The 25,516-nt window shown below is 35.2% G+C and overlaps 1 protein-coding gene across 2 annotated transcripts; it reads right to left on the reverse strand.

The window, feature by feature from the left end:
- Positions 1-1,148: 1,148 nt before the first annotated feature.
- LOC136202370 (pre-mRNA-processing protein 40C) lies at positions 1,149-17,687 on the reverse strand. 2 transcript variants are annotated; one of them, XM_065992942.1, is made up of 16 exons: positions 17,488-17,687; positions 16,652-16,748; positions 16,351-16,521; positions 14,582-15,185; positions 14,303-14,466; positions 14,116-14,153; positions 12,369-12,447; positions 10,373-10,840; positions 9,377-9,460; positions 5,423-5,563; positions 5,230-5,336; positions 4,677-4,800; positions 3,633-3,776; positions 3,363-3,509; positions 3,135-3,257; positions 1,149-1,748 (listed from the first exon to the last, which is right to left on the reverse strand). In XM_065992942.1, the coding sequence occupies exons 2-16, from the start codon at positions 16,658-16,660 to the stop codon at positions 1,428-1,430; spliced, it is 2,724 nt and encodes a 907-aa protein (XP_065849014.1). In that variant the 5' UTR covers positions 16,661-16,748; positions 17,488-17,687; the 3' UTR covers positions 1,149-1,427. The 2 variants fall into 2 exon arrangements, with proteins under 2 accessions (XP_065849014.1, XP_065849013.1); XM_065992941.1 differs by having other exon boundaries at positions 16,351-16,527.
- Positions 17,688-25,516: the final 7,829 nt, after the last annotated feature.

Raw genomic sequence — 25,516 nt, forward strand, 5'->3', positions numbered from 1 at the left:
TCTTACCATCTATTTGATGTTCTAATACCATAATTAGGATATTAAAGGAGGTAAATGTTACCAAATCACAACATAGATAAATTTGAAGATCTTCGTGGGCGAAGTTCCCCGTGGATTGAAGAATCAGAGTCGGAGAAGAAAATACTTGAAACCGTTTGCATGAGCAACGACGTTTGGCCAACTCGCCCAAGCAATGGTGTTCGGCCAGCTCGTCCAAACCAAAAAAGACAATGATATTAAATAACGTGGAATTTTAGTAACCAGATTTAGAATTCAATAGAAGCTTCAAATGACATTAGATTAAAAGAACATCTTTGGTTATTTATTTTCAATTTCAGTTGTTGATTTACTATTATTATGAATTGCTTTTTTCTGAATAATTCTAAGCTATTAGTTTAGCTACACAATATTACCACTTTCCAGTCAGTTTATGTAAATAATTGGTGAGCAAGTTTTTGGTTGGATTATTTTATTTTTAGGATTAAAGCTTTATTTGGTTTCTATGATAGCCAAAATATTGTCATTTGACGCCTGGTATAATTTGATAACATTTAGCTCTTGTGGTATCTTAATTTGTCGCATTTGATTCCTATGTTATGATTTAATAACATTTGGCTCATGTGCTATTTTAATTTGTGACATTTGACTCCTGTCGGATCCGTTATATTTCCATCTATCTGACTGCCAAATGCATATCTCAATAACCAAATGTTATCAAATCATACCACAGTATGATCTAGAAACTTTCATTTTCACAGTATAACCACTAAACTTTTAAAACATAACTGACAAAACTTTACACTTTCTAACATTATGACCACTAAACTTCAAACACTATTATTTGATTAGAAGAGAAAAAGAAATTTTAAAAGAACAAGCTCCAAAAATTGTCATTTTGAAAAATAAAACAACATTTTTGTTTTGAGGTCCGGTCATTTTGAAATGTTAATTAAGGTTTAGTGGCCATTATAAAATTCGATAGCATTTACATTATATTTTAAAATTTAATAGTCATACTACAACAATGAGTAATGAGAGGTGTAATTTACACAAAAACAGAGCCCTAGAACCTCCACTAGGCCAAAGGCATTGGCATAGCCTCGAACCCAATTTTCGAATATGTTCGCTTGTTGTCAACAAAATAATCGTGCAATAAAACAGGATACTTAATTAACGAGTTCCCAGAAGTCCGGAACTGAATTATCTATTCGCAGCCTAATTTTGGTAAAAACAAACAATTCACGTTTATCAACCTAGCTGTGCTTATAACAACAGATACATATATGTGTTTCCTACGCAAATTATCAGATTAGTCACGCAGCATAACAAAACTAAATTTTCGCAACCAGTGAAAGTACATAGATTCAAGCGCAGTTCGGCTTCTTAAAAGTCTACTTCCCAACCAAAAATAACGAATCTATGATTAGTTATCTTCGGTCATGTGCTCGCCTCGATCCGGACTGATGTCTTCCTGAATCATTAGCACTTTTACTCTTAGAGTCTGTATGCTTATTGTCTTCCTTTTGATCAAGTGCTGCCTTTTGCTTTCTCAACATATCATCAGCATATCGACGCCACAGATTCTCCCGCTCTTTTCTTGGCATCTTGTTGTACCTATGATCCGGCTTCAGAAGACGTTTAGCAGTTGACCATGAATCGAGTGCTGTTTTACCATCTTCAGTTTTCTGGGCAGCTGCTTCAGCAGTTATAGCTTCCGCCAACAGAGCTTTGAAGTCATGTGTGCATCGCTGGAAAAACAAAACCACATCAATAATGCAAGTAAAAATTGCAACCAACTTACACAAAAAAAATTACTTTTATGTTCTTTATAAAACCATATCCAAGTAGATACTCCATCCGGCATAGTTATTAAAGGCGCGCCTATGGCGCATGGCGCAGGCCTTAGCGCCATGGCAGCCCCATGGCGCGCGCCTGGTGCGCCAAGAGGCAGTTGCCAAAGGCGCACCAAGGCGCGCCTTGGCAGTTAGAGGCAGTTATGGGCAGTTTTTTGGAATTTTTGGCATTTAGTTTTATATATCTGGAATGAAACACGTGTTCTATTAACAAAAAGTATTAAAAAGGAGAGAGATTATACGTTTTAACTAACTAGAAGACGAAGAGACTCTTTGAAGAGGAAGAGACAGAATCATTTGAAGAGTGAGAGACAGTCATTTTATTTATGCTTAAGATATTTTCATGATTTAGTATTCATTGCATTTTTATGTTAGTTTTATAGTTTTATAATTTTTATTTTTGTAAGTGCACCTTGTCTTGCTATGGCGCACGCCATCGCCGTGCGCCAAGGCTCCAGGACCCCTTGCACCTTAGTGCACCATGCGCCTTTAATAACTATGCCCTCCGGCCTCAAATTAAGATTTTCAATTTGGTTTCTTTGATTGGGATAATTCCGAAAATAAATAACACATGCGGTTTCGCCGATTTGCAAATGGGTGCCTGTGGTTTTTTTGTTGTTGCGAAAAGAAACTAATGTTTTTTCGCCTCTAGCAAAACCAATGACTTTTAGATTGACACCGTCAATTTGACTATTGATGACCTCAAATTAGAAAATTCCGAAAATTGATGATATTTTAAGCAATTTAATTCTTCAATTTTTTAGTTTTGAGGTCTTTTAGAGAGAGAAAGCACCGAAATGGCGAATTTGAAAAATAAAAAAATGTGGTACTAAACAAATTAAATTCTTGTAGTTTTCTACTTCGATCTCATCAACCGCCAAATTGGTATTGTCAATATAAAAGTAGTTAGTTTTGCTAAAGGCGAAGAACATTAGTCTCTTTTTACAACAAGAAAACCACAGACACTCATTTGCAAATCGGCGAAACCACAAGGATTATTTTTCAAATTATCCCTTTTTTATTTGTCGTTTTGTGCATTTTTGACAATCTTTTCACAAATTCACCCTTGTTTATGATAAAAGAAAGGTTGAGTAACTAATGCAAACAATTCTAGTTAGCCATAATAATTAAGAAGAAAGAGAATTTTTACATAGAAAGTAGAGTTTTAGGAGAGAAGTATTAAAGGTAAATTAGTCAGTTTAAACGACATAATATTAAAAACCGGAGGGAGTAACAAAACTCACAAACATCAACCTCAGGAATGCTTTATGGAAGAATTACCTCATGCAACATCTTGACATGTTCACGGAAGAGCTTTTCAATATCTGATGGATCTAAATCAGAGTTGGTTGCACGCCCTTGTGGATCCTTGTCCAATCTGGGCTTTGAATCCATCCAAGATGCCTGGTGCATAAAAGTGGAAGAACTAATGGGTTAGCATGACGAAATCCTCAAAAAATAAAATCACTGTCAACCCAGAAATGAATCATCAGTTACACAATATTATACCTGAGGATCCTTGATTGTTTCAACAAGCAAGGCTTGAAAAGATGAAACTGCCTCCTTCCTCCGAACTTTCACCCGTACTCTTTCCATTTCTTGTTCTTCTCTTTCTTTTCGCTTGCGCATCTCTCGCTCCCTTTCCTTCAACCTCTCCTGGATATTCAAAAGAGAACGAAACTCAAAAACTTATGCACGTGTTCGCATGTCAGCACAAATCTGCAGATAAATGCTGAAAATCTATACACATAAGCAAACATCAGCATTCCCTGTACAGACCTGCTCCTCCCGTTTGGCTTTTGCCTCTCGTTCTGTTTCATCTTCCGCAGCTTTTAGTTCAGACAAATACTCGTTGAATAACATCTCCCTATCTTCATGCTTTACAGATTTGTATCTAGGATCATTCCTCAGGCTTTCTTTAACCTATTAATGATGATGCAGCATAAATCATTGTTGTACCAAAAAAAGCAAAAAGGACACAAAGATATTACATTTGTATTTTCAGATGAAAGGACCAACGGGCTGCGGGGAAAGCAACGTCATGCAACATTAACACAATATAATGTTAGTAAAATGCATATTTGAGCCCTTAATCTTTTAAAGGTATGCATTCATCAATTATTTAATAAACCTATTTAATATATATTGTATATTAATTTCATCATTATTCTTTCCAACAATATTTTTAACTTGTACAGTATGAAATATTTTTCACTATTAGCACATTAATCAAATGCATGAACTGGCTTAGGTTCAATTAAATTAATTACAGTTAAGTTGAAATAAAAAAAATCCTATATTAACTAGCTATCACATATACTACTTACTAAATACTTAATGATGTGATTATGTTATAAAGTTTAAGCCGTCAATGAATATACTATGGCGAAATCAGGCAATCTTAATTTTTTACCTAATTAATGGTTGAAATGTAATAAACTAATAAACTCACTTTTTAGAGCATCCAATGCACTTAGTTGTACCAAAAAAAAAAACCTCCAAAAAAACTAAAAATTGTATATATTAGTATATTTTTGAGTCTTGACACTTTTTGAGTCTAAAACGAACCCTAAAACCTAATTTTGAGTCTTGACACTTTTTTTGACCAAATTATTTTGATCTCAGAATTAATCCTGATTATTTTGATCTTGAATTAACTCTAATTAAAGTCAACCAAAAGTTCAAATTTCTAAAGATTTATTCCAACCTTTTTCTTCTGGTATTTTTATAGTTGTACAAGTCAACATAATCAATATACCTGTTTCTTCTATTTAAAGGCCAATATTCACTTTACAAAGAAGAAACATGAATCATAGTGCATACCTTTGACCAACGAGAATTGACAGTTATATCGCCCAATTCTTGAAGCATGGAGTTGAAACTAGCAGCAAGAGCCGCACGTTCAGCCTGAGCCTTTTCTTGAGCTGCCTTTCTTATAGTAAGAACCCTATAGTGAAAGCAAAGTCATAATTTCAGCAGTGTGGAATAAATGATAGACTTAGAAGCAAAGCAATAAGCATTTATCATGCATAGAGAATGAGAGCTTCAAGGGCTAAAGGACACACCAAAAATTGGATATGAGAATCTGATCACTAGCTTACTACTCAGCTCACATATGTAGCCTTCAAGGCATTTGAAGTTTTGAACAGATGTAACCTTTGCAAGCTCATCAACCTCAAGTATGAAACACCATTTCAACATGGATGAAAGTTAAGAGTTTAACTAGTAAAGGCATTAACTGCAGTGATCAGCATAATCTAATTGGAACAGAAGAACAGATGTTCACCGCAAAATGAAGATCAAATTACTGCACAACAATTAAAACATACATCACTGATATAAATCTAAGATCCAGGTTGTCCTCAGCGAACAATACCTCTCATTTAATAAATGCTCTCGATCTTTACGGTCTAAAGCCTCAAACCGTGGATCATCGCCCCATTTCCTTCTAAAACTTTGATAATCAGTGTTCTGATCAATGTCCTGAAATCAAAATATGGAAAGTAAGCAATCTGCAGTCATTTGGAAGCTCAAACAAACAGGATTAAAATGAAGTTCAATCAAGAAACCTCAGCTGCTTCATCCAATAACTGCTTGAAACTCTCAGTTGCAGCCTTCTTAGCTGCCCGTTTTTCTTTACGTTCCTCCTCAGCACGTGTTTTAACATAGTGCTCAAACAAGGACCTCCTAGCAGAGTGACTTGGGATAGCCTGCAACAGAACAACTCTCTTATAATAAGAAAAACACTCATAAAAACCCTTGGTTGTGGAACCAGAGATATAAGTATCCATCACGATATGATAAATCATGAATGCTTGCGGAGAATTCAAAAGGGTGAAGTCAAAATGGCATTAAGTAAGATGAAGTTGAAGAAAGCAGTAGGACCTGATGGCATCCCTATTGAGAATTGGAGATGTTTGGGAGAAAGAGGAATCGAATGGTTGACGACGTTCTTCAACAAAATTTGGAAAAACAATAAGATGCCATCAGAATGGAGGAAAAGTATCTTAATCCCTTTGTATAAGAACAAAGGCGATGTCCAAGATTGTGCCAACTATCGGGGAATCAAATTAATGAGTCACACTATGAAACTTTGGGAGTGAGTGATCGAACAAAGGCTAAGGAGGACGGTGAAGATCTCGGAAAACCAGTTTGGCTTTATGCCGGGAAGATCAACTATGGAAGCCATCCATCTAATGAGACAATTAATGGAGCACTATCGAAATAATAAGAAGAAAGACTTGCATATGGTTTTCATTGACTTGGAGAAAGCATATGATAAGGTACCAAGGGAAGTACTTTGGTGGGCCTTGATAAGGAAAGGCATTTCGCGGAAATATATTGACATCATAAAGGACATGTATGAGGGAGTATGCACGAGTGTACGTACTAGTGTTGGGAAGACAAGAGTTTCCTATTACGATTGGAGTGCATCAAGGTTCCGCACTAAGCCCATTTCTTTTTGCCATCGTTATGGATGAACTAACAAGTTCACTTCAAGATGGTATACCATGGTGCATGCTGTTTGCAGATGATATTGTGTTGGTTGATGAGACGAAAGAAGGAGTGGAGAGGAAGTTGGAACTATGGAGACAAACTCTAGAATCTAGAGGCTTTAAGTTGAGCCGAAGTAAGACAGAATATTTGGAGTGTAAGTTTAGCGGCCATAGGAGTAGGGAGGCAGGGACAATCACCCTAGATGGGAGAGTTGTTCAGGCCTCGGATTGCTTCCGGTATTTAGGATCTATTATCCAAACGGATGGAGAAGTAGATGGAGATGTTGCTCATAGGATTAAAGCTGGTTGGTCGAAGTGGAAGAGTGCTACGGGTTTCCTTTGTGACCCCAGCATGCCTAATAGATTGAAGGGAAAATTCTACCGGACGGCAATTAGACCAGCAATGTTATATGGTACGGAGTGTTGGGCAGTGAAACACTGCCACATCCATAAGATGTCGGTGGCGGAGATGCGTATGTTGAGATGGATGTGTGGTCATACGAGAAAGGATCGGGTGCGTAATGAAATAATTAGGACAAAAGTAGGGGTCACATCTATTGAGAATAAAATGAGAGAAAACCGACTAAGATGGTTTGGCCATGTGAGGCGTAGAGCGCTTGATGCGCCGGTTAGGAGAACCGAAGAGTGGCAAAGGGATGTAGTGGTGAGGGGTAGGGGAAGACCTAAGCAAACTTGGAGAAGGGTGATCGAGAGTGATATGAGTTTACTAGGAATTGAGGAAAATATGGTAGTGGATAGGACGGAGTGGAGGGAGCGAATTTGTGTCGCTGACACGACTTGATTTCACGGTTTTATATGCTGGTTCATGTTAGCCGACCCCGAATCATTTCGGGACTAAGGCTCTGTTGTTGTTGTTGTTGTGGAACCAGAGAAACGGAGAATCATTTAAAGAAGAACTCCATATATTGCATATGAAAGAATCAGAACCTACAGCTCAGATTAGAGGAGCCCCTTTCTTTGAATGAGGTTGCCTCATGCATGCAAAAATATGAAATACATGTAAAGAGCAAATGAATGTCAATGCAAAATAAATTTCAGATGAAAAAAGACAACTCACATTAGTGCACATGCATTATTTTAGGTATAACAATGTTAGAAATGGACATTGTATAAGAGTCTCTTAACAAAGTGATCAAGGGTTCCAATCCTGACAACCTCATTTACTGATGGAATTTTAACACAGCAAAATGAGCTTGTGGTGTACAAGCTTCAAGCCTAGGGGAGCATTCACATGTGGGGACGGGTCAGAGATAAACAATAAAAAACTATTATTGGACCTTAACTATGAGCTTAAGCTTCTAGTTCAAATGGTTCATTCATTGACAACTAGAACTGGTGCTGGGTGTGTTGCACTGCAGAAGGAGCTCCTCTCCTTTACATCTCTTACTTTTCTTCCCTCCCTTCTATTTTTATGTCTCTTCTTATTCTTTTTTACTTGGATCAACGGTTTAGATTTAAGTTTACTAAATAGGGTACATGGTTGAGACTAATCAACCTTTTATTTCAATGAGAGCAGTAAATAAATTACAAACCTAACCAATAATCAAAACGAAGAAAAGGCATGCCTGAGCAGAGCCTGCAAGACACACAAGGTGAGAGCCTTTTAAACAGAGCCTCAACTATGACTTATGAGAGCTTCGTCATTAATGATAGTGTGTGAGCACAACCAAGTTATAGTCTAGAATCACCAAACCCATATTTAGTGAGAACTGTCAAACCACAAAGGCTGTAATACACGCATTTGAACTGATTTTCTTTCAGAAGGATTCAACTCTTTGGCAGACTTACCGGTCACAATATCACAGTATCAGGACAAAAAATAAATAATGAAAACCTTGGTGATTCAATTAACCTTGAAAACGACGGTTCAAGATCAAACAGCAAGAAGGCCTGTGTAATATTTTGAAATTGGTCTCTAGTACAGATCCTATGCAACATCAAACACAGTTCAAGCTCAAACAGCAAGAAGGCCTATGTAATGTTCCAAATTGGTCAACTATGGATCCTATGGAACATCTAACACCAGAGAAAGACACTGTTTGAGAACAGGAGACTTAGTCTAGGCACAATAGAGCAACTAAGAGCTCCACAATTGGAACCACTAAGGTACTAAAATATAAACTCAAGCTCTAGCTATCAAACCAAAATTCTCCAGCTTATCAATATGTCATCCAGATGAGGACTCCACATATTCTGCCTCCCAAAGCGTGAGTATATCTAAAGATCGAAGAGGAGGAAATTTGCATGTTTCCCCACTTCTGCAATGTAGACCACACAAAATGACTAAATGCAAAAAGCACCAAGCTTAAAGTTTGATTGAAATATCGACAATTCAAATACAGTCATAACTCTAGGGAATAACAAATCCAAGTAGGTATTTATAGGTTAAAAGGAATCCTACGACTAATAGGAATAGGAAACTCAAACAAGGAAAAGCCTAAAACAATACAAAATAAAACATAACTTCTAAAACAGTCTCTGAATGCAAATAAAAGAATTGCTAAACAACAGTAAACTTGAATTACAAAATAGATAGTAAACCTCAAACTTGTATCAGAGCCTCTTGGACTAACTGTCGAGGATTCGAGTCCTGGCAACCTCATTAATTTGTGGAATTAAAAACACATGGTGGGATGGGTATGTGTTGTACACTCTGCAAGCCCATGGGGCATTTGCGTGTCGGGGTGTGTTAGAGATTAATATAAGATCTATGATTGGGCCTTAACTATCAGCTCGAGCTTATAGTTATAATGACAAGAGTCACCATCCCAATGAAGTTATAAAGACGTATTTGCCCAACAAAAAAGCCTAAAAAATGGATAGCAATATACGTTTGCGAGCAAAGTTATAATGACAAGAAGAGACACATGGAGAGCATATAAGCAAGCTCGCTTCTATCAAAAGCAAGCAGATATATGATTAACAAATCTGTTTCAAAGGAGATTATAGGGAATATTTCCAATTAGTAAAGTTATTATTATTAATAAGTCATTAGACTCAACAAACCTTGAAGCGAGGATCAAACAATATCTTTGGCAGCTCCTTCTCCCATTTTGAGAATGGTGCTACTCCACGCTCCTTTAGCATCTCCTGCAGAATCCAGAGACAATAAAAGTACATAAATAAACCACATTTCTCAAAATGCAAATTACAAGGTGTAGCTAGGAAGAAAATTTGCAATAGCAAATAAATAATTTCCAATTTTCTCAAAAGCTATATAAGTTGAATATTCTGTTAGTTTGTGTTTTTCTTTCTCTTGACTAGCAAAAACTTATTCAAAAATGCTAACCAGAAGTCAAACCTTTATTCAACTAAATCTTTTTGTCTTTGCTTAACCTATACTATAGTCAATATACCATTAGCATAACTATAGAAATTTATTAGAGAAATGTTCATTGTTGCATCAATAAGCCTCCAAGTCTTCCACAAAGCCATTGGTAGAAAGGACATTTGCTTGAACATGGAATACCTCAAGAGTTGGAACGAGATTGGCAACTAATCAATTTTCTAGCTGTTGACTAACTAATGCAAAATGATTCAAATATTCTGCTATCACTCAAACTTTATAAACAATCACCTCAGGATTCAGATAAAGTGAGTTAGCACAAGCATCAAGATTATGAGCTAGAGATTTGCGTTTGTTAAGAGTAATTGACAAGACCATTAGACAACTGAAATAAAATGGCAAGACGCAGTAACATACAAGAGTTTGATGTAATTATAAAAAATATCAATCATTCCTTGGAAAATGAACAGAATTTTAAGAATGAGCAAAAGGAGACTGAAAGATCCAAAAATATCTCTTTAACTGTTATGTAGAATTGTTTATCATTAAAATAGAAAACCATGTTCGGGGATACCTTAAGAACTCTGATACAATTTTTTGGTGAATGAGATGCTAACTTAAACTTTCAATGCTAGTAATGAGTAGATAAAAATATTTTAAAATAACTGGCCTATATTAAGGGGAAGAAAAATTTCAGACAGATGTCATAAAGATACCTTAAATTGGATAATACACTCCTCTTTCGTAGGTCCATTGTCTTCATCTTCTGAATCTGAAGATGAGTCGGACACATTACCATCTCCACTAGTATTCTTTGGCTTTTCTTTGCTATTCTCACTTTGCAACCCCTTCGCTGTAGCCTCAAGAGCTCTGGAGCCATTTGACTCCATAGATGATGTACCTAGTGAAACCGGGGCAGGTGAAGAAGTGACTGGAGTTCCAAATTCCTGCAACTTTCTTTTAATCAAATCCAATGCAGATGATGCTCCTGATGCACTTGAAGCTCTAAGAGCTATGGCGTCGCGACCACCTGTGTTAAGAGCAGGAGCACTCAAACTAATAGGAGCAGATCCTTTCTCATTCAAGTCACTGGAGTGTGACACTGACATCTCATTTTCTCTTTGTTCAGCATCCCGTTTCAATTTCAGTTCCGTCACTTCGCTTGGAATCTGCCAGCTGCTCAACTGATGAAGAAAATATAAAGAGAGTGCAATGTTGAATATAAGGAAGGCCTATATATGTGTTATTTAATGAACTGTTTTAGTAAATGTCTATTTTAACATTTGAATGGAGAAATATATTTGGTTGTCTAATATGCCATAAAAATAATCAAGGAAATAAAAAAGATCAGTTACAAATCATTAGAAAAATGCTAAACTTATCAATACACATGTCATTAGTCATTCAAAAAAAGATTAACAGCCATGAAGTCTCAGGCAACTACCAATCATGTAGAAAATTTTCAACACTCTCTAAAACAAAACAGTTAACAAACTAGCATCATCTTGATAACAATTCCTTTTTTATTTACATATTTATCAGAATCAGAAAATCACAATTCCAATCTTAAGTCTTCTTCCCAATCATATATAAACATCTGAATCAAGTATGTGAATCGAAATTAATAGAATGATAAACAATTGCTGAATTAAAGTCATCATACTGTTCAATTTTACGGTTATAACAATTAAATAAACTGGACAGTCAAAAAATTGCAATTTTCCATCACTCCTACTCTTCTTTCACTCTCTTCATCAATTAGTTTATTTCTTCTATTTCTTTGTTTGATTTCTTTCCAACACTTTTCCTTTCTCCCCCTTCTTTTTCTTATTGTTACTTGCCAAATTAGAAAGGGAATGATTAAAGTTGATAAGATACACAATGAAAGCTTATTTATAGTCTCAGTTTGCTTTTCCTCATATGTCAAAGATCTCTATAGCAAATTAAATAAATTAAATAAACAAATAAATAAAAATTACTATATCTAAACAATATAAATATATCAAGCATATATATTTTGCAAGTAATGCAAATAAAAGTCTGATATGATTATATCATAGCTAAATAGTGAAAGAAAGCACAAAAGTCAAATTTGAGAACTACAAGTTCTAGGTTTTTCGCACAATTCTATAGGATCTTAAATATGCATTTAATCAATATTTGAGATCGTATCAGTATAAGTAGCTTCCCTGAATAACTTTTCCAATTGGGTATCTAGCTTTGTTAAAATATTTCATTGCCCAGTATGTACATCTCTTAACAATTTATGTTTATGCGTCATCTCGAACAGATTTTGGATTTTTTCTGCTAATTCTTATGATTTTCTACTATTAAATCATAGAATTACGATTGAAATTCATAAACCGGTCCCAACTTTATGATTAGGGTCATCACTAACAGCATTCCTCAGAATCTTCTAATGATCTATGCATAAAATGACATGCTGGGCATGCTTCGTGGATACTCTGACTTAAAAATGCCACACTTCATGTAAATGAACAGGAGGAAGGGTGTGACAAGCAATTCATGCTGCTATATTTCATATATTGCTAAATCTAGTAAACTAACGTCATTAGGCAGAAATTAATAAACCCCTGGATTAATGAACAATAAACTTTAACCAAATGCATGACATATAGCTTCTGGAGAATGTTTATCTACTATAACATATACATGAAGCAATGACTAGACCAATTACAGTCATCACCATACCTTAGTTTTGTTGTTATGGTAATATTTTTTGCCATCATTTGTTGTAATCAAAGACCAATCTGTACCAGCCAAATTCTCCCTGAACACAAAAGTACAGGATTACTTAGGGAGTTGAATAATTTAAGCTATCACTTCACTTGTAAAGGCCCTATAAGAACTAGTAGCCAGAAGGTAACCACTGGCTTATCAAAAACATGATGGTAAACTGAACCAACAGATAAAAAAGTATATGCTATAAATTATACGCTCACCAGAAATAAATGAATGGACAAAAAACAACAAACAATTTTAGCTAACATAATTTTTGAAAGAAAGGCCTAAAATAATTTCAACCGGTGCTCTTTATAAAGGTAGGCAGTCATATGGGTGTCAAAGACCCTTGAATAATTGACACAATACACTAAGTGCAGGACCATGAGTAACGCACACATCTTAGATAAATTTATCATATGACCTTGGGAAGAAGAACAAAGGAGGCTTTAGAAAGAATTAGTGATTTGTTTGGACTATTATGCAAGGACTGCACAAAAAAACTGAAAAGTTGAGCTAAGCCCAAAAAAAAATGGTTAAATGAACCTATAGTTTGGGTTTCCATTTTATTTTATTACTTTTTCATTTTCAATTGGGTTTCAATTTTCAATTTTAAAGAACTAACTGCTTCCTCCTAGCTGACTAAAAATTACACAAACAATTTTTTATTTTGAAATTAATGCTTTAAATACACGGATTCTGGGAAACAAATTATTGTATGAATGTACACATTACCTACTTTGATATTTGGCTAGCTAACAATTTCTACTCATTGCATGTGAATCACAGTGTGGATTTTTCAATTACCTTTGTGCAAAATATATCATGTTTTACCATGTCAATTTGAACTCTTTTTGTGCAATGTTTTGCATATTTTCGATTTTAATACGAAGTTCCTTCTATATGCTTTGAAAAATAACTGCGCCAGCAATTTATTTGTAAAAATCAATCTTAAATCATTTACAAAATTTATAACTTAATTTTGAATGGATAAGAAGTAAGAAATCGATTAACCTAAGAAGCTAGCCATAGTCTAATGTTCTTTCTAATAAAACAAAATTTGAATTCTTTGATTATTAATCCTTATATCATAAATATTGCGTTTTCTGACATGCAAATTAATCGGAAGTTTTTCTTTCCATTTTTGTTCGAATCTTCCTTCATAACTGAAAAAATTGTTATCCATATAGAAAATGACATTCTAATGTAAATTTTAAAAGTAAGTTTATAATTTGATATTTTTAATTTCATAAATCATTTATAAAATATTTAAGTAGGAACTGTTATTACAATACCAGTTGATAAAAAAATATTATTGGCATAATTCCTAACAATTATTTTAGATAAAAAGCTTTCAAGTTTTGCATATTGAGTCAAAAGTATCATTTCATGTCAATTTTTCTTGTTTTATTATTTATTTTTTACTTTAACACAAAAAATATCAATAATTAAATCCCTGATAACAATCACCTTAGGCACATAACTAAAACACTAGGTGAAAAGCATCAAATAAGTCGATTAAATGACATAACTACATTCCTATACAAGAATTTCTCACAAAAAGTAATGTTTTCAGTTTTCACACAAGTTCTTGTTACTTCAACAGCACATAAGAAACGAGACAACAAAAACATAGAGACTATAGTATAAGCACATTTTGTTTCTAGGCAACAAAATTAAGGGGGGAAAGAAAAACTTTGAAGAGCAATAGACTCACATTGAGACTGGAGTTGGTTGCACAGGAACCTTCTCAGGCTGCATCCATATTGGAAAAAAAAAATATCCAAATTACCATCAATCAGAAGCATCATAATATAAATAAGGCAACTAAGAAAAATTCACTCACAATCATCAAAAGAGAATGTTTGAGCAAAAAGAGAACGTTCAAATATAATTCTTCTTACCTCACCCTTAAATCCAGAAGGTTTCTCATAAGTCGACACTCCTGTTACAGCATTGTAATAATAGACTACTCCTGTGTCAGTCTTGTGGGCAGTCCAAGCATCTTGTGGTTTACTGATGGCAGCATAGTCCTTGGTGACTAATTCATGATTTTGATTCTTGTCATCTGCAAAGCGCATGTAATATTAATGCCAAATTTCATTCAGTGTAACTCTACTGAGGAATAAACGACTCTTACATTGTAAGTTTATCAGTAACCTAGCATGAAACCCTTAGCATACCAATTCCAGGAGGCAATTCTTTCTGCATCTCCGGAGCGCCTACTAATGGATGACCTGAAGCAGCAGAAAATGGGGGGTTTGCACCCGCAGTTCCAACAGGGTTAACACCAAGAGGCTGAAAATCAGGTGGTGAGATAGAAGGACGGGGAATGTTGTGCATTGACAAAGGAAAGGGTCCAGGATACGCAGCAGGATATGGAAGATATGGCGGCCTAGGCAAGCCACCCATCTGTGGGGGCTGAAACCAAAGCCCCTGAGGGGATGGGGACATAGGAGGATAGGTGGGGTAAGTTTGTTGCTGAACCACATAACTTGAAGGAGTAGCAGTCGGCATGATAGGCCTCTGAACTGAAGAAGCAGAATCAACAGCTGAAGATGGAAGAGTCATTGGGACGAATCCAGGCGATCCAGCAGTCTCAGAACTGACTGTCAACCCAGGTAACACAAAGAAAGGGGTTGCAGGTCTGTTTGAAGTTGACTGGCCTAAGTTAGGATATGAAAATGGAGTATTTATAGGAGCTGAAGACTGAAACGAGGAAGTGGATTGAGATAGAGTTGAAGCATACAACAGAGAACTTGCTTGTGGAACTGATGCTGATGTATTCTGCAACAAGTAAAGATTCGTTGGACTGGTATGACAACCATGTGCATTAACATTATTATTATGAATTCTTCAAAAGCCCTTAAGTTCTCTATGCAGTGATCATTCTTCTTCTGGCAATGTCTAGAAATCAGAAAATAAATTTAACAAAAAATCTCATTCATGGACCACAGCTCAAAATTCTAGATATAGCCTATAGGCTATAGAATAGAAAACAAAATCGTAAAACCTACTTAGATAGCACACAGTACAAAATTCCCTACTATAATAAAAATCTCACTCATGATATTAATGGTACTACTGACATGAAAATTTAAAACATGTAAAAGAACACATACATATATTATGTATATCGTTACTCACTAGGATATTACAGTATTAAGGATTCTATTTAATAAAAATTACAAAACAAAAAAGATAGAAATTTAAATTGCCATGTCATGTTTGAGCAGCTCGTTTTATCATTAATATACACAAAATCCATCAATTAAACTTAGAACTTCATTTATATTACTCGCATTGTATCATATTTAAATATGAGAATGTTTGGCATGCTTGTATTATTATAAAGTTTATGGTTATTGTGCATTTGTAAATTCATGTCAAATTGATAATAAAATAGTTGAATTGGGATGCATATATTTATATATTACATAACCATAAACTCGAGAGATATTATATATTCCACATACGCCAGTCAATCAACCGTTAGTTAAAAAAAAAAACACTTTTTGACTTTTCATGCGTTATTTTTTCCCACAACATAGTAAAATTCATGCAGAAGGGTTCTTTATAAATTTAAGAATGCTAGTGGTGGATAGCAGAGAATTAGTAAAGGGTGGCCTGGTGCACTACGTGTCCCCGCTGAGCGAGGGTCCGGGGAGGGGTCCCACCACAAGGGTGTACTGGGGGCAAGTCTTCCCTTGCCAATTCATTTGGCAAGAGGCCGCTCCTAAGACTCGAACCCGTGACCTCTTGGTCACACGACAACAACGTTTACCGTTGCGCCAAGGCTCGGCCTCATAGCAGAGAATTAGTGAAACAATAAAAAAATATAATAAAAAGAAATGTTCCTTTCATGATTAATCAGATAGATAAAGGATTAAAATACATAACTGACTCGGTCAAGTGCACTAATCTCCAGCAAAAAATCTTATGGTAAAGATACCTTAAATTTCACAATAAACTCCTCCTTTGTAGCTCCACTGCCTCCATCTTCTAAACTTGGCAATGAGGCAGTGTCTTTTAGCTTTGGGTTGCTATTTTCACCTTGCAAGCCCTTAGCTGTAGCCTCAACAGCGCTTGAGCTATTTAATTCCAATGTTGATGCTTCTGACTCCTGCAACTTTTATGAACCAAATCAGAAGCAGATGATGATACTGGTGTAGTTGGAGCTTCAAGAGCTACAACAACATGACCACCAGCGTTAAGAGAAACACTTGGATGACTAGATGAGATTTCTTTCTCACTTGAGACATTGACACGAGGCAATGACATCTGATTTTCCTTTCATTCAGGATTTTGCTTCTTTTTGCAGTTTTGTTACTTCACTTTCCAGCTGCTCAGCTGACAAAGAAACCATACAGAAAGGGAGTATAATGAACAGAATGAAGGTGATACCCATAGTTATTAAACAATCTCACTATGCAGATAAGTGACACCCATAGTGATAGCAACGTATAGAGAACAAAAAAATCTCTCATAGTTCAATAAGCCAAAGAACATCGATATTATACATACTGTCACAAATTTTATTGCAATTATTCTTCTGCTACATAGTAGCAATGTGTTACTCTTACCCGAGACTACTACCTATTTAATATTTAATTTTCCCTAAAATGATGAAGAAATCCATGAAAGGAAGAACGGGAGACCATAATTCAAACCATTGTAAAATAAAACAAAAATAGCAGCAGAAATCTACAAACTCAGCAGATGCACAAACAACAGAATCACACTCGGCATCAGTACTTTAAGAAGTTGACGTAATAGAATAACCTATGCTCCGTGAATAAAAATGAATTACATAGCAAACTATCCTTGACCTAGACACTAACACTTCCTATACACAATTCACAATTCTCCGAAAATTGTTTACATTGACCTTCTCTGATAAGACATTAACACACCAATAGAAAATAAGTACCCATACATGCTAAACATTGCATTCATCAATCAAAAATGAAATTAGAGTTTAATCTATTCAATTCAATGCTATAATAAAATCAAGAAGACAACAAAACGACTAAAATCGAAGTTAGAACAGCGGAATAGGAGACTGGTGATGAAAAGTAAGGAAACTTACGGGTTGAACTTTTGCCGGAAGCTGAGCGCTAGAATGGAAAGTATAGGACGGAACGGAGAAGAAGAAGAATCTTTTTGGTGTTTCAGTTGTAGAAATGAGAGAGCATTTGATTTCGGGAAGAAGAGAACAATGCGTATGGGATTTGGGAATTAGGGCAAACAAAGACGCGACAGACTCTTGTTTTATTTTGTTACTCCAATTCTGCAGGACTCAAAGCCCAAATTTGCATTTTTGTCCAATATAAATAAATAATAATTCCAGGAAAAAATAAGGCTAAATTACACCCATGGCCACTTAACTTTACTAGTTTTAACATTATAGCTATTGAACTTTAATTCTTAACAGTATGGTCACTCAACTTCATACTTTTTGACATTGGTGGCCATTCAATGCCTCAAAACGACCGTTGACAGTCTCAAAATAAAAAATTCAAAAATTTAATGACATTCTAAGAAATTTTAATTCTTGAAAATTTTAATTTTGAGGTCATTTAGGTGTTGTTTAGTTAGGAGATAAAAAATGATTTTTTAGAGTGAAAATGCTCCAATAAAGGTGATTTTGAAAAATAAAAAAATTGATTTTATGGGAAATGTCGTTCCGAACAACTTTAATTCTTGAATATTTTCATTTTGAGGTCGTTAACGATCATTTTGAGGGGTTAGTTAAAGTTGAGTTGGTCACCGGTGTTAAAATGTGTAAAGTTCAGTGGCTAGACCGTCAGGAATTGAAGTTCAGTGGACACAATGTTAAAATGGGTAAAATTCAGTGGTCATGTGTGTAATTTACCTGAAAAAATAATAATAACTCAATTTTACTCTTAACATCTCAAATATTACACTTTTACCCTCTAACATTGACAGTGAAAAGTGATTCTACCTTAACATTAGCAAGTTCGGTGAATTCCAGATATCATTATAAAATAAAGATTTTTTATTCCTTATTATGTACAGTTGCATATCATTTGGTTATAAAAAAAACAAATTTCACTTTTATTGTGATTTAATAATAAAATTTGAGATTAACATTTTTAAATTCGATGAAATATTTGGATTTTTTTCCAAAATATAGTATAAATTTTAAAAAATTTACGTCTACCCATATCTTTGTAATTTGTTACAAATAAGTAATAAAATGACGCACATTTGAAGTGTAGAAACAAATAATGATTGAGAAGACAGTTATTATTTCTCAAATTCATCCAATTTCAGTGGTTGAGCTATGAGTCAAAGTTCGGAGGGACTATATTGTATCACGATTTTTTTCAATAACGACTCAATACTTTATTTCCTATTGAAAATGTGTTTATATATAAAAGAAGCTTTTTTTCCCGATATATGTTGCGCTTATTATTAGTTCGGTTCTGGGAGAGGCGACGAACGGCGAGGAGGCAACAGCTCGGCGCATTCCAACATGGAAACAGGATTACGTTATGAATTAGGAGTTTGTGTCTTAATTAAATATTGTTTCCAGTTCAATGTTGTAAAGCAGCCTATATGTCTCTACTTAAGGAGAATAGCACGGTAAATGACAACCCTATTTTTCGTTTTGAAGTCATTTAGGTATTGTTTAGTTAGGAGAGAGAAAGCGATTTTTTAGAGAGAAAAAGCTCCAATAAAGGTGATTTTGAAAAATAAAAAATTTGATTTCATGAGAAATGTCGTTCCGAACAACTTTAATTCTTGAATATTTTCATTTTGAGGTCGTTAACGATCATTTTGAGTAGTTAGTTAAAGTTGAGTTGATTACCGGTGTTAAAATGTGTAAAGTTCAGTGGCTAGACCGTCAGGAATTGAAGTTCAGTGGACACAATGTTAAAATGTGTAAAGTTCAGTGGTCATCTATGTAATTTACCTGAAAAAATAATAATAACTCAATTTACTCCTAACATCTCAAATATTACAATTTTACCCTCTAACATTGACATTGAAAAGCGATTCTACTTTAGCATTAGCAAGTTCGGTGAATTTCAGATATCATTATAAAATAAAGATTTTTTATTCCTTATTATGTACAGTTGCATATCATTTGGTTATAAAAAAATAAATTTCATATTTATTATGATTTAATAATAAAATTGAAGATTAACATTTTTAAATTCGATAACATATTTGGATTTTTTTCCAAAATATAGTATAAATTTTAAAAAATTCACGTCTACCCATATGTTTGTAATTTGTTACAAATAAGTAATAAAATGATGCACATTTGAAGTGTAGAAACAAGTAATGATTGAGAAGACAATTATTATTTCTCAAATTCATCCAATTTCAGTGGTTGAGCCATGAGTCAAAGTTCGGAGGGACTATATTGTATCACGAGTTTTTTCAATAACGACTCAAGACTTTATTTCCTATCGACGGAAGCTGAGCGCTAGAATGGAGAGGCGACGAACGGCGAGGAGGCAGCTGTTAGACAAGGTGCCGAACGGCCTCGCCCGGGCGGACCGGGGGGTGGACACCTCATGGAGACGTAAGCGGTGATTGGCACCGAAAGCAACCAATCGTGGAATCAAGCTGCTCGGCAGGACCGGAGCTCGGAGTATGGAAGAGTCGCCACCCACGAATGGGAAAATGAACACCGATCCCTTGCGGGAGACCGGTGAGGGTTCGGGAAACTTAGGTACGAGCCGAGAAGGCTAGCTCCTTTCCGGAGAAAGGCTACTAGGCACCCCGACATCGCCCGGTTATGAACCACCGGCCTCCTACTCAGCGTGTTAGGCGATAACGGACTAATCGCATATTTCTTTAAGTTTAAAATTCATTTGAAACCTTCTCTTTCTCGCTTTGAAAACCGTTTTGAGCATGTTATTGAAAGCCATTTCAGTAAAGAATCACCCATTTTGCGTGAATTTAAAGCGTATAGGAGAGAGGGGGATAGAAGAAAGAATTGATTTATTTACAGTGTGTTTGTGCTTTAATTTACATATTAACACTAAACTAAGCTCACTCCCCAAAACGAGTTTATTTACATGGTTCGTACCTTAATCGTCGTTGGAACGATTTAGGTACGTTTCGAAACCCCGTTAATGACGTTTGCTCGAATCGCCGTTGGAACGACTCGAGCGTTTGAAAACGTTTGAGCAAACGGTCTTAATCTAAAAACGTGATTAAGCATACAAGTCAATTTATTTTGTACAAAACCATTTAATTAGGAAATGATTCAAAACTCTATTATTTACAACAAAACGATTTTAATTACAAGGTTCGTTTAATCCGTCGTTGGAACGAATTAAGGTTTCAACACGTGATATTTTGGAAACGGTTTAAAAATGACACGAAAACGTTGTTTACACTTTAGGAATATATAGAAAAGCTTTAATTTAAACAAGCAAATTAAACTCCTTTTTTGTGGTTTCATTTTCCCTTTTTTTCACCCAATTGAACCTCACTTGAATACAATGACCACAATTAACAAGTTAAGTTCAAATTTGCCCAACCAAATATATTTGGAAGAATATATATATAAGTATGAAAATAGAGTAAATATACATAGATATACATATATACAAAAGGGGTAGTAATAATACAAAATTTAGAAAATAACACATATTAATAAGTAGAAGTAGTAATAAAAATAATATTGGATATAATACACTTTCATTTCAATTAAAACATGTAAAATGATGAACATGGTTCATAAATATAGAAAATAACCTTTAGTTCAAAAATAATATTTACATCATAACCCAAAAATCAATTAATCATTCCAAAAGTCAAAAAAAACTATACATATATACTTATATATAATTTACAAAATCAAATCAATATGAATTAAATTTTTAACATAGAATAAGTAGATATATAATATGTAGATAATAATTATATAAACAAAAAATACATTTATCAAATATTTTACATAATTAAATAGAGATATATTTAAGAAAAAATGTCCGAAAGGTAAGAAAAAGGTTAAAAAATGGGTACTTAAGGTTCCAGCAGATTTACCGACGGATAATCCGTCGGTAAACAGCTATTAGCGACAGAAAAATACAGAATTACAAAAACAGTCCTCAACTTTCTAGTTTTATTCAAAAGCTTTAGATTAGATCTATTCTATCGTTTTGAGTCCCTGAACTACCAAAATTGGATCATAGTCTATAACGGGGATTCCTAAAACGATGTTTTATTTCAAAACGTTATTTAGAAATATTTTCAAAACTTATAATTACAACGTTTTTAATTCCCGAACTACCTTTGAATCGGATCACGGTTCGTATTGGGATATTAAAACGAGGTTTTTTATTTCAAAACAAAACCGAACCTTTATTTTAACACGAGACGAAAATAAATAAATACGGGAATTTAAATAAGACGTGATAAATAAATAAATAAGCAAACTAAATAAATAAAACTTTAGAATAAATAAATAAAATAAATAAAATAAATGAAATAAATAAAACGAGTCTAGTCCTCGGATAATACCTCAAGGTCGGTATCTGACAGTCGAAGTCGGTTTATTCCACGAGTTGTGATTTTCCGGTGTTTTTTGTGTTTTTGATAAAATATTCAACTTTGGAAAATTTGAACTTTTTTAGGAAAAAAAAATATTTTGCCATAGAGGAATAATTTGACCTACATGGAACATCGACTAAGCAGTGACTTCATATCATACGGAATGGTTCCGTTGGATGAAACACAATAATATGGTGACAACTTGGAATTTTTTTTAGGGAATATCCGCTGTAGACACCGAGTCGGAGGACCTGTGACGAAAACCTGTAACAAGACGGTTGAAGCGGTTGGTTCCAGGAGTTTTAAAGCCAAAAAAAATATACACAATAAAAGAGGAGTTAGAAGGAGTGGCGGTCGTCGAGTAGACGACTCGCGAGCGCCCAGCGACGTGGTGCGGGCGCCTAACGGCAGTCGACGCACGCCCAACGACAGTTGGACACGCGCCCGACAGCGCGGGGCGCACGCCTGGCGTCCGCTGGGCGCACACGCTCGACGGCCGTTGGGCAAGCTGTAACATTCCTAAACCCTAACATATACATCTTTCCACATTCATATATGTTTTCATGATTGAATACATACATTTTAGATTCATCTCATTGGCATCGGAAGTTTCGTATGCATAATGCGATTAGTAGACGATTAGTGTGTCATTAAGATGTAACGATTGGTTAATTGAGTTAGGACTTAAATGAATGAATGAACATGTCCTTAATTGATTAAATTAGACTTGTGGAGGGCTGGAAATGAGTTTTGTGAACAAGCACCTCACTTAAGCATGATGTCACCCAAGATTGAGACAAAATGCACCTCTTTATTTCAAATGGATGTACACAACTCATTCTTTATGCTTTCCAGCCACAATTTCGATCAAAGCTTCAGCAAACTTTCCCTTTTCATACCCTAACATCCTCCAAAGAAAACTCTTCCAATTTCTTCCATTGTCAAGCCAAACAAGTTAAGTTAGGAAGCATACTAGGTGATAGACACAACTTGAAGGTTAGTATGTTGTTTTAGCTTGTTTTCTATGAGTTTGAGATTATGAAATACCTAGGTATGATGATAGGAGTTGTTGTGGATGAGTTATTATTGAGTTTGTTGAGTTTTGGTGTTGTTTGAAGTGGTTATAGGCTGTCCAAATGAAAGATATGTATCAAGTGCCCTAAACAGAAATCTAGGGTACTGCTTTCCGTCATTTTGGAGCATGTTTTTCATATTGATATTGTTCGAATTTGAAGATACATAAAGAATAAACTATGTTCCTATATGTGTTATGAAACCCTCTGTAAAATATGGGACTTTAATTCCATATATAGAGGAAGAAAACCTAGATGGATCATGACTGCCTCGAAATTGAATGTCATGTGAGGCAGCCATGTTGATGTAGCATTTTGAGGATCTTAGAGTCCGAATTGGAGAAAGTTTCTTTATACAAAAGTGTTCCTAACTACTTGAAGTATATGTCTGTAAAAGGATTTGGCAATCCATTGTACTTAGTGTGAGCTAGGTTGAGTGCATTATGGTAGAGGCAAAGCTGGGTAGTCTGTTTCTTGGCTGGAAACAAGACAGAATCATTTTGCATGCCATATATTGTGCAGAAGTGATATTAATGTGAATTTTGGATATGTTCTACCCATATATGTCTAGTTTCAGTAGGTTCAATAATCAGGGAATTTGGATTCATATAGAGAAAGTTATGACAGAATGTGTGCAAGTAGGTCATGTGATGATCTAAGACAAAAGGATTAGATTGCATGAACTTTGTGGCATTAGTGTCTTGTAAATCATATAGCATCCTTAGTTTATATTTTCATTAAGTTTATGTTAAGGCTAATTGGATCAATGTTATGTGACATTAGGAGGGCAAGGTGCAATTGAACGCACACTCGATCGTGTTGAATAGATCGAACTAAGTGCGACGGTAAGCATATTGCTTATATATGTGTATGAATGTATTGTGCCTTGTGACTTGTTGAGTGTGAGATGTGGTTGAATCTTATGTGAATGATGTGAATCATGTTTGAGTGTTTGTGATACGCTATGATTGATAAGAAAGTGATATGATTGAGTATGTTGCAGTGTTATGAGTAAATACGGCATGTTGAGCCTTGTGCACATACTGGAACTGGATAATGGTTGGATTATAAATGAATATGAGATTGCTTAGATGGATATGTGAAATGGTCCAAGTTGAGAGTGCTATCCGAATATTGTGAGCCGGAAGCACATGTGTTGAGATATATGAGTACGTGAGTTGAGTGTAACTCCTCCGTAGCACAGATGATTGTATTCCGAATTTAGTGAGCCGGAATACAGATTGGGCCCAAGGACCATTTTATATATATTGTCTAAGTACAGCAAGGCCTTTCTAAAATAAGTATTACTATAATAAATGAAACATGTGAATAAATTCTAACTTGGTACTGATGATATATTTTGATTTGTGCTCTTTACATTACTTTTGTATATACATATATGCGTAATATGTTTAATGAGTAGGCAGCTCACCCCTTGCCAACAGATTTTACAGGTTAGGTGGAGTTCTTCTTGCTTAAAGCCGCACCAGCAGTGTCAGTCCATTCTCATCTAGGCATTTTGGAGTCTTGTGATGTACTTTTGTTTTGTAAATCCTCTATGCAGGATAATGACTTAAACGTGTATTGTAAATGCTTTCTCTTATGTATAATCTGTAAAGTTTATATGAGATTGAAGTTTATATGATTGAGTATTGAAAGCATGCCTATAACTAATATTGTGTGAGATATCATGTGATCCAAGTGAGGGGGTTACACAAGCGCCCAACAACGTGGGGGAGGCGCCCGACGCAGGCGGGGCGAGTGCCCGACGTCCGTTGGGCGAACGCCCAACCTGCGTCGAGCGAACGCCCAACGCCTATTGGGCGAACGCCCAAGCTTGTTGGGCGCGCGCCCAACAGAGGTTGGGCGTACGCCCAACCTGCGTTGGGTGAACGCCCAAGCTTGTTAGGCGTACGCCCAACAGAAGTTGGGCGTTCGCCCAAAATCTCCGGGATCCGTGCCTATATAAGGCGCGGATCCCCATGTATTTAAGGGAGGAGAGGGATTTTTGGAGCTTTCTCAGTCTAGACATTTTTAGAGAGAGAAAGTCAATTTTTGGAGAAAATATTTTTTTTCCCAAAAAAATCCAAATTTTCCAAAGTCGAATATTTTACCAAAAAACACAAAAAGCAATGGAAAATCATAACTCGTGGAATCAACCGACTTCGACTGTCAGATACCGATCTTGAGGTATTATCCGAGGACTAGACTCGTTTTATTTTATTCATTTTCTTTATTTATTTATTTTCATGTTATAGTTTTTATTTATTTATTTATCACGTTTTGTTTATTATCCCGTATTTATTTGAATTTTGTCACGCGTTAAATAAACGTTCGGTTTTGCTTTGAAATAAAAAACCTCGTTTTGATATCCCAATACGAACCGTGATCCGATTCAAAGGTAGTTCGGGTATTAAAAAACGTTGTAATTATAAGTTTTAAAAATATTTCAAAATAACGTTTTAAAATAAAAACGTCGTTTTAGGAATCTCTGTTATAGGCTAT

Source organism: Euphorbia lathyris, chromosome 8, assembly GCF_963576675.1.
Source record: "Euphorbia lathyris chromosome 8, ddEupLath1.1, whole genome shotgun sequence".
Classification (NCBI taxonomy): Eukaryota; Viridiplantae; Streptophyta; class Magnoliopsida; order Malpighiales; family Euphorbiaceae; genus Euphorbia; species Euphorbia lathyris.

Excerpts from the sequence above, each read along its gene's own strand:
- LOC136202370 (XM_065992941.1), bottom strand. Across the intron at positions 14,467-14,581 it reads AGAATTGCCTCCTGGAATTG|ATGACAAGAATCAAAATCAT; the intron begins GTATGCTAAGGG and ends TGCGCTTTGCAG. Across the intron at positions 3,777-4,676 it reads TCAATTCTCGTTGGTCAAAG|GTTAAAGAAAGCCTGAGGAA; the intron begins GTATGCACTATG and ends CATCATTAATAG.